Consider the following 15,309-nt stretch of genomic DNA (forward strand, 5'->3'; position numbering starts at 1 on the left):
TTCCGAAATTTTTAATACTTTAATAAAAGTTCTTTTAAATTTCTAATTTTCTTTATGAGAAAAATGAACTTATATGTGCAGCTTCTAGAATACCGTGACCCGAATAAGACTCATTTTAGAAATACCAAAGTTCCTCTCATGAAACCATTTAACGCACCTACGAATAAATATGGTTTCAGTAGATTTAAATACCAAGATTATCGAATTTGAAGCACCAAAATCGAAATTTATCGATTTAAATGGAACCCTAATACAAAATCCTTACGAACATTAAGATTGGCAAATGACAACAAACTCGAGCCTCGGAATTGAGCAGAACATTTTTGAAATTTCATTATTAGCCTACTGATTTAATTTCGTTACTAATTGTCCGAAGAAACATTAACGCGTTTCACTTAAATAATTCAAAAACGCACAAGTAAGGTAAATTCGCATCTCAGGCAATCGAACAATTTAGTTCACTTTGCATATTATTTCACTTGCGAATCACAGTAGACGAGTTTCTGATTTTGAAACAGCAAGGTAGCAAGCTCTTCATGAACACTCCTGTTGTCCTCAGAAAATCGATATATCGAGCAAACCTGGCGAGTAGGTCATTGTAGCGAGCAGGCTTTAAAGCGAAGGCTCGAAGAAAAGGAAGAGAATTCTTGCTCTCCATTTACGTAATGAGCAATCAAATTTCTTACTTCTTTTTCTTCCTTAGAATTCCTGATTAATTAAACGGTTCAAAAATCAATAAAATTTTTTTCAAGCTAACCTAGTTAAAGTGAATGTGGAGTAAATTTAAACTCTTCCTTCATATCGAAATAGAAATAAAAAGTTATCGTATAATAAAAATGTAGTTTCCGACTCTATGACAAAATGTAATATTCCGTAGTAAAGTCATAACGCCACACAATAACTACGTTCGTGTAATTGATGTAACTTCTTTGAAAAGTAATTTTAAAAGAAGAACAGAATATCGTTTTTCAAGAAAATTTTGTTTCATTTCTTATAAAAAAAAACCAGGAGGTTCTACTGCTATTATTCTTTTCACTGATTTCGTTATATTTTTAGAGCAACAACGTTTAATTTTTCTGAGAAATGACTTTCTCACTTCTTTTCTTTTATGGATATAAACTTGATTAAATTGAAACGAATGAGATTAAATAAAACGAACAAATGGTTGAAAATCTGAATCTTGTAATGTTATATTTTTCCGTGTAGGGTTGAAAATTACAAAGGCTGAATCAACATGTCTCGAATCTTACGATCGACAATATGACAATGTATTTTTAAACTCGACTCAGGTTACTTAATTTCGGAATATTTAATTCTAATTTATATATCCTATGATATCCATTTTATAATGAATAAATATCAGCGATGATAGCTTTCGTCACATAAAATACAGGAAGCATTTTATTCTTGAGAAGTACATAATTTAATCCAAACGGTTGCTGGTCATCTATGATCCACACGATGTAAACGTGGCTTGGTTTAGAGTTAAAAATATCAGAGAATATTGCAAAAACAAATGTAAAAGTTAATTGTTCAAATTTTATTTTGTCTTATCAGGATCAAGAAGATTGAGAGTATCGTGAAAATGTTAAAAGTCATCTTATCAAAAGTCGTTTTTCCCAGTTCACACGTTAAGGAGACGCTTCCCTAAGAAAAGGAATTACACTTTAACCGAACACCTAATGTATCCGGGTCACGAATCAGCATCCACTGAATTTGAATACTATCGTCGTCTCTCGATTCCTCGAATGAAAAGCAATCCATTACTCATAATCCATCTCCACGCACGGGATCAATTTTATTTAAGACCAGAGGACTGTCGCATGGCCGGAAATCACGTAGGGCACTACACCGATCTTATCCTTTGAAGGAAAACGATTTAGGATTTACATAAAGGAAGTTTATCCTCTAAGAGTTGAACGCTAACGCGCATATCAATGAGAAAGGATGAATTAACCAGTATGAATCAGTTTGATGTAACTATTGTCTAGGATCATTGCACGTTGCTTCTCTTACGCATAAGAAAATTTTTGTGCGGCGGTTTTCATTGTCGCGTCTGGGTTTGTATAGGCGTCATTTAATTCTCAAATGCGTGTTTTTTCGAAATATAATAAAGTATTTTATTATGTATAATATGAGAATGCCATAAATTATTTATCTTGTTGGTTGTACAGCACTTCTTAAAATTCTTTGAGGTAATTGTAAATTGTTAGATACTATCAATTAAATAGTATTATTCGAAAGCAATAATCGAAATAAAAAATTATTCGAAAATTTAAATCGATTCTAATAGAAGACAAAGTTAATTTCAAAAGTAATAAATTGGTTAAAACGATTCGTCATTACGAACGATTTGTCATTCTTTATTTTTATTTCGAATAAAATTTGCTTAAACCTGGCTGCGTCTATGGATGATCCAACAGGTTGATATAATGGAAATAGTAGCACGAGCCAAGTGCATAAGAAGTTAGCGTGATAGCGATAATTCTTTGTGTATATACAGTTTCCTCAAACGTTGAACTAAAGATCGAAAGTGTTTTTTTAAAGGAAACTGCATCTGTTTGCATCTCGGCGCTGATTCTTATTCAGAGATAGTCTGCTTCATTAACCGAATTGAATCTTTAAGAACGATCTTCTAATTGATGCGATTAATAATCGCTGTGTCGCTCGAGTGCGTTTGTGTCATGCTTTAAAAATGTTCCCCTTCTTTGCTTTACACTCTTTTTCTCCTCTCGTCGAATGTACTGTTTATAAGAAATTAAGGCCAAATCCTTGTAGAACTTCATTTTTTCAGTTAGTCGAGTAACAAATTTGAAGATCTTTATTTTTGGCAGAGGGTACAGAAGTGTGCTTTGTCTTTTGAAAAAAGTGTCAAAAGCAAGTATTTGGAAGAGAAAAATATTTGTTTTGTCGACTTTTGAATAACAATTTACACTTTTTCGCGAACCATGATATTGTGAGACGTTTTGTCGCGTCTGAAGACGATTCGGTAGGTCGAATTTTTTCGATTTCAAAATTTCAAAATTGTTTTAAGTTTGTTTATAGTAATTTCTCCACCGATTATTACGGATAATTAAACATCGGATAATTAAGTTCACGTTAATAAATTTTTTAGATAGTTCAGTGACATAAATTAATTCGATATTAGCAAATTTCTGCACTTTTGTTTTTACCAAATTACTGTTACTCGTTTCTTTCATTTTTCTGATGATGAGGGCAGATGACACTTCCATAATATTCCAAATTAATCATTTCCTTTGAATTTCAGTTCCCCCTCTCCAAAAATTATTCCGAAACTAACAACTAATTCTTATCGATATTATCCTCATTCGAAACTAAATTACTTACACGTTTCAAACATAGTCATAAAATCTTCACAAGAAGTCAAAGAGAACACCTTCTAAATAAGCACACTGATCATTGTTCACTCGCGACAGAAAAAATATTATGTTATTAAAATTATTCGCGATAGAAGAATTTTCTGTTATCAGGCTCGTTTGTAAAATTTGTAAAAAGAATTTGTTTGAAACGATATTCTGTCTTTTGGTGTGTCGAAGTGCGCGACGCGACGGAATCGCGCTTACGACTGACACATTAACTCATTCTCCAAGCCGCCGTGCTACTACAGGCTTTTCCTCCACCCACGCAGCCAACCGCGTATCAATTGAGGGTACTATCACGAGGTCTAGTTCTGTAGAAGGTGTCTCGGAAGTGTCCAGTTAACTCGTCAGTTCCTTCGTGAAACTCTCTTCAATTGGCTACCAGAAATGTTTGTTGATCGTTGATCATCGAGACTACGAAATATAAACGGTTTTAATATTACCGATATTAATATCTCTAACGAAATTGCTATAATACAATCAGAGATTATTCGAGGGATTATTTCAAAAAATACTTATTCAAATAAAAAAATAAAATAAATAATCATATCCGATTATTAATAAAATAATTCAAAGAAAAATTATTTCGCTTTGGTTACTTCGTAGATTTATTGTAGCGTAAGAATTGTTAGAGTAAATGAATATATAGAGTAGCTTAATATGTGATTACACATGATACGGTTCTTTTTCATTTTATTGTACACTAGAAATTTTTCTCAGTGGTTAGTAGAATTTGTAGTTACGATAAAGGGAATATTCCAGACTTAATTTTTTAGAATTTTTATCACAGATAAAAGGAGAATAGTCTTAAAAGAGAATATTCTAAACTAATCTTTTTCATCTTTTGTGCATCCCAAACGATGAAAGAAAATGACTCAACAGGAAGAGGGAAGAATCAACGATGGACGAAAAATGATTAAGAAGAAAAAATGAGATTAGTATATTTGTTGGTGAAACAGATTCTCATGGAACAATGGTACTGGAATCTGTGTATATTAGCTCGAATTGAATATTAAGAAATGATTCTTAGTATGTACGATGGAGATCAATAACCCTTCCGACGTGGACGAAACGCGACCTTCTAATACTCGGCTAATAACGGGTCAGATGCATATAGGGTCAATTTGTCTATTATCTTGTTATCCGATTTATTTATTACACTTCTGACGATACTCGATTGAATAGTCGTGTAAGTCTTGTTCTCGTTTGCTGAATCATGAATCATCTCGACCATGGAAACCTCCATTTAATTTTATTTATTATCGTCTGTTTGTTTTATCGTAGTTCTTAATTATTTTTTTTATATATAATTTAATATATATTTACTTCTTGCTCTTGCAATATTCATAGAAAAACATTTAAGAAAGTTACAAGAAACAAAGCTACAATCGCATCTTTTTCTTTCATTTACGTTCATTGCAAGTTCATTTTGTTGACACATTTAATTAAAACATAATAGGCAGCCGTTAATGACTCAGTGACGACTATCGATCCCCAAATTTGTCAATTTAACACGTTTAACGATCGTTTAATAAACGACGCGCGATCATTACGTGGTAATTATTGCTAAAATGTTTGGCCTACATGTTGCAATGTGTATCACTTAGCTGCACACCGTGCAACTGTTATTTAGCTCACGATGTCGAAATTACTTAACAACTATTCGTAACAAAATTAACAGTGTTTGATGGCTGTCACACGTTACGCGTACCTTTATAACCATGTTTACTCGTGCCTCGGTAATAAATAATTATGCAGTAGTTTCGTATCGAAGGAATTTCTATCTCTCTCCGTGAAATTACGTGATACGTACCGTGATAGGAAAATGTAGGATAAATAGGTAAGTGTTGAAAGAATTATCTTGCAGCGTGTGACGATTAGACTGTGAATTTTTATGCATTTATGGAAAATTTATCCTTTGAATATTCATGGTATAATATATTTAGCACATTTCTATCTACAGTGGCTCATGAAATCGTAGATGTATTTATAAATATGTAAATTTGCATAAAGATCCGCAGTCTAGCGACGATGAAATCGTGTTATGTTACTGTTAGATGATCGAAAGATTTACTTTTCTAACGAATGCTTTGTAAATAACAAAATATATGTGATGGCGCAATCGTCCTTGTTTGACTTTTTATGCAGGACACATACAACGAATGTATGCATTATGTATGTGTCGCTTGGCGATTTAAGTAGAAGCTGGAAGAAATTACAATGAAACCACGAAGCTATGCAAAATTCGCGTGTTACATGCAGAAACTACAGCAAGGATAGTTAAAAGATATCTAAGAAAAGATATCTAAGTAAAAGTTGAATTGATTGCACGATGTCGTCAAATTGCATTTAGTAAGGAAATTTTTGAGACGTCGCGACTAAAAATAAAACGAAATATTAAACAAATGGAAAGTAGAGTAAACAAAAATAACGTGACAGAGACATTAGTGGTACAGTTTGATTTTCGAATTAACTTGAATTTGATTGAATTTAAAGTTACATTTTATTGGAAATAGAGAACAAGAGCAAATTAAAAATTGTTTACTATTTCGATTTGAAAGCGTATAGAAATATACATATTCTTATAAAAATACGAAATATATCTCATATCTTTTTAATACACACATCTTATTTTCTGAAAAATATATTCCACATTAAAATATTAAAACCGCACGCATTTAAAATCACATGTAGTGAAGAAAAATGAGCAACACAAAAGATAGAGTTAAATGAAACTGAATGTGATTCATTTAGGGACGAGTTCAGCAGTCGTATCCAAGTGTTAAAGAATTTTGCTATAAGAAATATTTAACGTAGTTTCTATGAGATCGCAATTGAGTTTAAACAATGGGCTTCGTTAACCGTTTCTAGTCCTTCAAAATTCCAGAACAAGTGAAAATTTGGAGCATTACAAGTCCTCTATGATCTCGTATTTCTAAGCTCAATGTTACTTTTGTTTCAGGAATGTGTTTTACATGTTACATATTCTAATATGTAGTTCCATACAAAGATTATAGAGGAAAAACAAACGTTTCATTTTTCATTACCATGTAATTAAAATAGTATTGTCATTACTATCATTATACCGATACATATTCAGTTTTACTACAGTCATACGGTAGTCATATAGTGAATCTGATGACTAGTTATAACTTTGGGCTTCTATTAGATTGTTCGTATTTTCAACTATGATACTTTCAATACTTCCATTTAGCCAAGTATCACCAAAATAAAAAATCGATACCAACGGATTTACCATGTTTTACCTGCTTGGTTTTCACGTTGTCAATAGGTTCATTTCATGACTTTTATTCCACGCTGGCCACAGTTGTTCAGTATAGCTTCCATTTTCTATGGATGCATCATGTGCATCATTAAAACTGGTTTTCAATAACAAATAGCGATCGACTTTGCTCAAATTGTACACAAGTTCGGCGAGAAAACTCACGCTATCGCGTATCGGGAACTGGATAACGGGATGCAACGAGATTGAGTTTAATTGCATGGATAACGTTGTTTCTAGCAACTGTGTATTGCGTAATGGAGTCGTTGACGTTGATTCCACTTAGCGAAAATGTCCATTTGCGATCTTTTGTTCTATTTCTATCTATATTGACGACGACAAATAATACAATTCAAAGCAACGATCTAGTTCTCTAATATCGAATTCTGAATTTTAATTCTCTACATTTGACATACCTCTCATGACTAGAATTTAAGCCGAAAGTTGATAGTACATAATTTCTAGAATCGATTTAAAGCTCGTGACTATAAAAAGGAATCAGCGATCTTCGAATTAGCTTTCGTTATTTAAACGGGCAGTTTGAAACCTTAAACTTGCAATTAAAAAAAGAAAGAAGTTTTTATCTAACGATATATACGATACACTTTTATTATATCTTTTGCTGACAGAGTTTTTTTAATATAATGATGTTTATTTGAAATTATGTAACGATAACTAATAGATAACTGTACTAACACGATTTTTTTAATTGTGTTCGTCACGTAATACATTGTCAGTGACTTTTTTATATCTTGTGAGTTCACTTGAGAATATTATTTATTACGTCAATTTATTTTTCATATCGTGGTTTAATTACACAATATTCCTCTCGCAAGTTTTTGCACTATCATAACAACCTTTATTTCTTACGTATGTTTTACATAGTAACTGCATACCAAAAACACAGTTAATCCCATTGGTTAAACAGCGAGACACTTGATGCTAAAATATTTATGTAAGATTAATGCGTAATGTATAATGATTTGCACAGCATAATTTATGAATCGATTAAAACGATGTATTCATGGTCACGAGCTGGCTGACATATTACCTCACATACTACTATTTACGTAACTGCGAAATAAGATATAATGATAAGAAAGAATTGGATCCTAGCTCGTTTCAACAAATTGCTTCAATCAAACTAATTACGATAATACGATACCTTGTTTAATATATTTTACTTCAAATATAAAGTACTGTAAACTATTATCAATTAACCATACTACCAAAGGAACAAATATATCTCAGAATCGAAAGAAAGAGCGATCACTTTAATAGTTAAAGTACGATTAGATCGAATTATCGAAAGTCTTTAAATATAAAGAATTTTATTATTTTATATAAAGAATTTATTTTAAAATTAAATTACGGATATTACAGAAAGTCAACGATATCTCTTTTAATAAATCGAAAGTACTTATATTTAAAGTTTATTAAATCCTGCATATACGTATCTATTTTGTAGTGTCTGCAGTTCGAGAATTTATTACATTACGTAAACATAGATATCTTCGTTTTAAACTACTACGTATGTACTGTACGGCTATAAATTATGTTTAGACATGTAGTTTTTTTCTTCTCTTCGGCGTTTCTTTCCGAGTAACTGCTAATCTTTAAGTTAAGTAGTTTTTAAGAAACAAAGAAAATATTACATACCGAGAAACAGAACGTTTCTATTATCTTTACAACTATACGAAGTTACGGATCTAGAACCATAAGTGTACAGTTTTGTCAGGGATTTTCAATACTTAGGGGAACGAAGGAAAATAAAACGAGTAGACAAGAATATCGAGAAGGAACAATAATAATTATATTTATTACGCAGTTTACAGTTATTTAGGTAGTGAGTTGAGTCGACGAAACAAATGCTTCTTTTTTTTTTAGTTACGTTTTCCATTCTTTTTTCCCGAATAAACGAAACGAGCTGCCTCGGACATGGACGCGCGGTCGAGCGCGCCTTCGTCGTTCTTTTCCTATTCGAGGAATAATACATTCGTAGGCTGGTCCGAGAACGAAAAAGCATTTGCTATACTTTTAAGCGTAAGACTCTTAAAACTGGTATACTTCAGTCGCATGCGCTATAATCCACCGATCGAGTGAAATATATTAAGGTTTCTCGTAAAGTAAATGTACAAATATAACTCGTTAGGAATTTCGAGCAATCACAAGTCTCGAACACTTCTTCATCTTTCTCTCTCTCTCTCTCTCTCTCCCCACCCGTACGTTTTTTATTTTTATTTTTACTTTTTTTCTTTAAATCGAATCCTCGATCGCCTCATCTCAATTATTGTCCAGTTATAGACGTTAAGCTTCGTAGAAAATCCTATATCTTTCTCTCCCATTCTCCCCCTTTACACCTTTCTATCGATTCCCTTTCTCTTTTCGTTCTTTCTTCCTCTCGTTAAACGTCCCGCGCGAACGTTAATCTCGTTACAAGGAGAATTACTCGCACGTTATGTTTGGTCGAATGCGGGATTAATGACTACGGCCCTCGCAACTTCCTTCGTGTAACCGGCAATGTTGGTTCTAAACTCGTTCTGTCTCAGCCTGGCCTCTGCTATCCTATTTTTCTTCCTTTCTTTTTCTCTCTAAGGAATCGACCAGCTTTCAGCATATCGATGTTAATTGATAATTACAAAGAATACGGAAATACGCGACTAGAAGTGAAGTTACTGAGTTTCTGTAACTCGATCTCCATGTTCTTGCAACCGAAAAGTAAAATAGAGCTTTATATTTGGAATAATTTATATTTTTATGTTCTTTTCCGGTAACTTATTAGAATTTGCAAATAATAGAACCGTCTCTTTATATTTTCCACCGTGATAACAAATTTTCTAAGAAGGTGTCTTAGTTTGCAATTTGAACAATTTTGAAGAATGTGAACTTTCTTTACTGATTTGATCATTTTTGGATACAAACTTTAACTTGATTTTATTTTTCTCAATTTCATGTTCCAGATACAAAATTGCCGGCATGTATATGGTAAAAGATATCTCTTAAAATATCTCTTCTCTGAATGAGAAACTCTTTATAAAAAATTATTTTTGAATTAAAAATTAATTACTGAAAGGTGAGTTAGAATTTTAATGGAAAGTCTGCGAGGACCATGTTTCTCACTTGAGAACTTTTGTAAATTAACAATTATATAAAATATTTGGAAAACATTGTTCGTGCAATTTTTCACTTAATTTGCTGATACAATTTTTTTGATCAAAGCAATTTTGTTCTACTTTATCTCTTACTCATTCATCACACATCTTTTGTGCTGAAGATGGAGTTAACGGTCAGTCTTCTACGTCGGTATGGAAGATTTAAATCATCAAAGTCATCAAAATTCTGAAAGCTTTCGATCGTATCTATTTATCCTGTTCTCAATTTCATTTACAAATACTCAATTCGACACGTTGCTCGCCATCGTTTTATTATTATTACTTTTTTTTTAATATAAAAAGAATTAATACAATTCATTTACTAATCGAAATTAGGAAGAGATTAAAAACCATATATTATGGAAATTTACGCGTGTTGTAAGTTGAAACGTTTTACTAAAAAAGAAAGTTACGTCCTAAAAAAATGTATAAAATTCTGGATTAACGAACAACGTGTTAACAACAACAACAATTTCCAGTGACCTGTGGCTGTGAAACTAAATTTCAGCAATTTCGAAGAAATAATTTTCCAAACGCAACGCGATAGGCAACTTATGTTACTACTAATACTATGAACTCGTAAAATATGTCGCTATGGTACACCTATTACCTTTTTCCTTCTACTGCATACAAAGAGAAAAAGAAAATCAATAACGATAAGTAACACATTCGACATGATCGCTACGATATAAGTTTCGTCTCGTTTTTGCTTTTTCCTTCACTTTTTTGTTCGATACCCTCATTCGAAAGAAACGAATGGACAAATAGTAAAATAATTCGATCGTAAAGAATTCTATACAAACCGAACGATACGAAGTAATCGAAGATATTAATAGAAGTGACGATAACATGAAATAAAGATATTAATTCGTCGTGCTTAAAAATTATACGAATGACTATAATACGATCTAATCTAAATGTAATAAGAAAGATTGATTTCTTTTTTCTCGTTGGTCCCCTTTCGGTACGACTTTCAATTGTAATCGATAATTCGAACCTTCTCGATAAATATTTATTTCATAAATATTCGCTCATTTTACACTTTCTACAAAAATTCATATTATATAAACGTAGAAAATTACACGAATAACTCGTGTAACTTCGAATATAAGTAATATATTAACTTAATTAATCCTTAACGTATAAAGATTACAAAATCGTTCAATATAAAAAAATCTAAAGAAAATTGGTGAATTATCCAACGTCTAGATCGGAGAATCGCAGCGGGCATTCGACTCGTTTTCGTTCAGGCATCGATTTCGTTCTCCAAAGTAAAAGTATCGCTCGTACCGAAAGGGTTGGAAAACGCTGAACACCGTGCACGTACTGCTGAGTATTTTGTCGACTGAATTAACCCTTTGTGTTTTAAATTGTCTTCCAAGAAGATGAACCTAAATCTTTTTCTCGCCTTTCTTAACAAAAATAAGAAATGAAAGAGTAATGAAATTCTTGAAAGATTCAATGGGTCAAAAATTTGAATCAAATAAGGTGATCTTCTCGTAGAAGTAAAAGTACAAAGGGCTCCATCGTACTCTATAGAAAATTACTTTGTGCTTTAAATTACCTTTGAAGAAAATGAACCTAGCCCCCTCATTCCTTTTTTTTATATATAAAAACGATAAAAAGAAAAAGAATCAAATATATTACGAATTCAGTTGATCAGATATTCTAATCAAACAAAATTATCTGCCTATGAAGATTAAAATACAAAAGGGACAATCGTGTTTTTGTAGTAGGTTCTTTTGTTCTCTGTATTTGAAATTGTAAAAAATGAACATAACTTCTTTGATGTTAAAATGATAAAAAGAAAACGTACCAATTCCTCTTAAATCCGTCATTTTAATAGAAATAGTAAGAGAGGGAAGAATTAAATTGTTAAAAGATAGGATGAATCAAATATTCAAATCAAACAAGGTCATCTTCTTGCGAAGTTCAAAGTGCAAAGGGCTCGATTGTGCACTGTAGAAAGTTCGTTTGCTTCGAACAAATCGGGTTCTACAAGAGTGGTGTTTGAAAGTGCGAGAAGAACAATCGATCGATGACAATAGATCCAGCAAGCGATTGGGTCGTTCGTAACGACGGATATAAATATACGACTTAAATACTGGCAGTGGAAGATGCAAGGCAGTTATCCGCAGAGTAGGTACACGATTCTTTAAATAGGTACGCGAAACATTAAAAGGGACTTAAGTAGTTTCCGAACGAATCACGCCTCCCCCGATGAAAACAATCAGAAAACTCATCGTTGACACTCGATCATTTAAATAATGCGCTCATATAAAAATAATTACGCGATCCTCTGACCCCAAACTCGCGTTAGCTACGCTCATTTTATTCTTCACCATTACAATTCGTCTTTCTACACGAGGTCGTCGAATTTCGTCGACCTGTTCCTCTTCATCGCGACTACCCGTAGATGCAATTCGCGCGATCGACCCTCGAAGACAGTACCTTAGGCCGTGGAATGAAATATTCGAGGCTCTAGGTGTCGCTTTTGGTCCTTTTTCAGAGACCTTGGTTTACCTCTGGTGATTTCTTGCCTTTTATTGAACATTATATTGCGAAAGGAAATCGCCTTAGCTCTATTTAATTATTTAAGGTTGCTTTTTTTTAAAATAGAAAAATATATTCGTTGATTTGATAAAAGAATTGAAAATTTGAGAATTTTTAGATATCTGTAAAGATTAACTAGAAGTGATATCGATTGTTTATTAGGTAACAATTAGAAGAAAAATTATTGCGTTAAATTATCTAATAGAAGCAACATCGCCATTCAAAATAACTCTATTTCAATCTTTTTTACTAGAGAACTTCAAAACCCTTAAGCCTAATTTATTTAACAAAATTTGATCGTTGTTCGATAATTGAGTAATTAAGAATTTTTTTATTGTAAATAAATTTTTTTTTGTTGGCTCATTCTTCGAATAAACCAACGTTATAATCGTGTCAAATAGTAATTTTACCATAGAGAATCGTCAATATTGCAACGAAACGTTCGAAAAAGGCAAGAAACACGCGGCACGTCTTTTTAAATATATACTTTACTCCGCTGCGTTAAATTATCCCACTACTAAATACCGAGAGGTTAAATCTTCATAAAAAGTAAATATAGCTTAAACGATACAGGGTAATTAAAATACGTAATAACAAGACGAAACGAGTCGAAATGGAAATGTTTGTCGATCCAATTATAATTAATCTTTCAGTGTGTGTTTGTGTATGTGCATGTGTGTGTATTATTCGAGAATCATCTGCCAGATATCGATCGTTTTTAACCGGTGTAAACATAACTACCTGTTCGAGAACTTGTTTTATATAAACGTTTACTCAGAGGACAATAGACCTAACAATCCATCAAGTTCCACGATTAACTGGGAAAATTGAATATTTTTTTTCAGAGAAACACGTAAACTTGCTATACATCTTTAATACTTACGCGGCTGTCTTTTACACATTTGTTAACATCTTGCTTGCGTTCGTTTCTCTTTTTTCGATTGAGTTGCGCTTAAGTTACAGTTACAAATGGTCAGGTTTCGGAAAATAGTTGCAGAAAGCTCAGCAACGCTAGCGTAAGCGTTCACAATCTCCACCGTTTCTGGCGGAAACGTTTCTTCAGCGATAAATCTCGACCTCTCAGACTAAATTCTTGTTCACATCGAAAAACCGAAGCTTGCCACACTGAACATACAACGAAGGTTTTCGTGAATTTGGTTAACAACATTCTCTAGAACGATTATTCGAAAAATTGTTACGTCCACCGTGTTCTCATATTTTTCTTTCGAGCTAAAAGGATTGCCTCCCGTTTGACGTCGCTCGTGATCGAAACGCGTCGAACGAGGAGAAATCTCTGAGAGATCGGTCAACGTTAAGCGTGAATTTTTTTACATTCGATCGTAACATAATCCACCACCACCAACTCACCACTAACCGTTCATATCCATTAGATCTATTTCACACTGAGCGAACGATTCATGCGCGTGGTTTCTGCGAATATGCACGAACACGCGTGTGTCGTCTGCGGTCCGTGTTCTCGCACCAAAATTTCCACTTTCCACTCCAAAAATTGTTGAACATACGTCGGTTAATATAATACCTAGCGCTGTATGCGTCGTTACTGTTCTCTCCCCGAATATCCTTCGAATATGTCCATGATCCGCACGCACGCACAATATAATTCTTTCCTGCACGTTCGAATATTTATCACACTGAGCCGGCTGTGTGCTGTATTTTTGCGAGTGTGTGTCCATCTTTTTCTTTTCTTTTTATCTTCGATACTTGTTTTAAATATTGTTCGGCCTGGCAGTGCCGTCGGCCCCAATGCTTTCGTCACGCGTTCGACGAGGATGCGTCGAGCAAGGTTTTTATCCGCAAATCGGCGATCGACTCTCGCCATATCGCTCGTGAACGTAGAAAGTTCGAATTGGGACACTGTCTCGGTTCTCGGGGGTTTCCTCTCAGTCTCGATACGTCTCGACGCGTATTTATGGAACACCTGTGGCGCTCGACGTCCCTCGGTCCTGGCTAGTAACATTTCCGGGTGCACGTACATTTGCGCACTAGATCGACGTCCTTCGTGTACCGCATACCGTCGACGCAGATCAATCGAACCTACGGTTAGTCAACGTTTCGTTGTTAATTTTCAATGAAATTCAGGTTGCAATAGATTTGAGAATAACAGAAATAAAGTTTGGAAATAATTATGGAATAATTAGTAAAATCAAAGTTTCGCAGACATATTTTTTTCAGATATTCTAAATATCTCAAATATTTCAATTATTCCACAATACCTGGAAGAAATACGACCTCTATAAATGTGCCATAGATGTCCCGATTTTAATAATCGTTTGATATTTTAATGCTTTCATACTGTAAGTTTATACAATTATTATTATTCGAATCTTTGAAGCGAAAATCATATCCAGCAGGAATTATTCCGCAATATTTGGAAGAAATACGACCTCTATAAATGTGCCATAGATGTCCCGATTTTAATAATCGCCTGATATTTTAATGCTTTCATATTGTAAGTTTATACAATTATTATTATTCGAATCTTTGAAGTGAAAATCATATCCAGCAGGAATTATATCGCAGCGATACACAAATAAATGTGTCATCCGTGACTCGTTTATATCATTTACATAGTTATTTTATTATTATCATTATATTCTATTTTATTATCACAATCAGTGTTTCATTTATAAATGACATGTATCATATCTGCATCTCTCTTGAGGAAGCTAATTGCAACGTTGATGAAACATGATATGATTGCATACGGTTTACACTCTATAAAGTCAAATAATGGTATTTTAATCGTATTACATATCATTTATTTCTCAATCACTTTTTCTCAATTAATATATCAATGTTATAATTTTCTCATACAATGCTTTTTAAAATAACGCAATTTTCTCTATTCGGTTTCTAAATTGAATATATTAACTTCTTTTTATTACTGTACATTTGTAACGATATAGGTAGAGGAATAAGA

General features: G+C 33.1%; 1 protein-coding gene across 3 annotated transcripts in view; it reads right to left on the minus strand.

Annotated features, from left to right (window-relative positions):
* Window positions 1-12,617: 12,617 nt before the first annotated feature.
* LOC100748420 (protein slit) overlaps window positions 12,618-15,309 on the minus strand; it is a 592,701-nt gene continuing 590,009 nt past the window's right edge. For all 3 annotated transcript variants that reach the window (XM_012389069.2, XM_012389067.2, XM_033322367.1), the window contains exon 30: window positions 12,618-14,423. In XM_012389069.2, coding sequence (XP_012244492.1) covers window positions 14,337-14,423 — 87 coding nt within the window. In that variant the 3' untranslated portion in view covers window positions 12,618-14,336. The remainder of the gene's footprint in view (window positions 14,424-15,309) is intronic.

Source organism: Bombus impatiens, unplaced genomic scaffold (genome assembly GCF_000188095.3).
Source record: "Bombus impatiens unplaced genomic scaffold, BIMP_2.2 scf_0633, whole genome shotgun sequence".
NCBI lineage: Eukaryota > Metazoa > Arthropoda > Insecta > Hymenoptera > Apidae > Bombus > Bombus impatiens.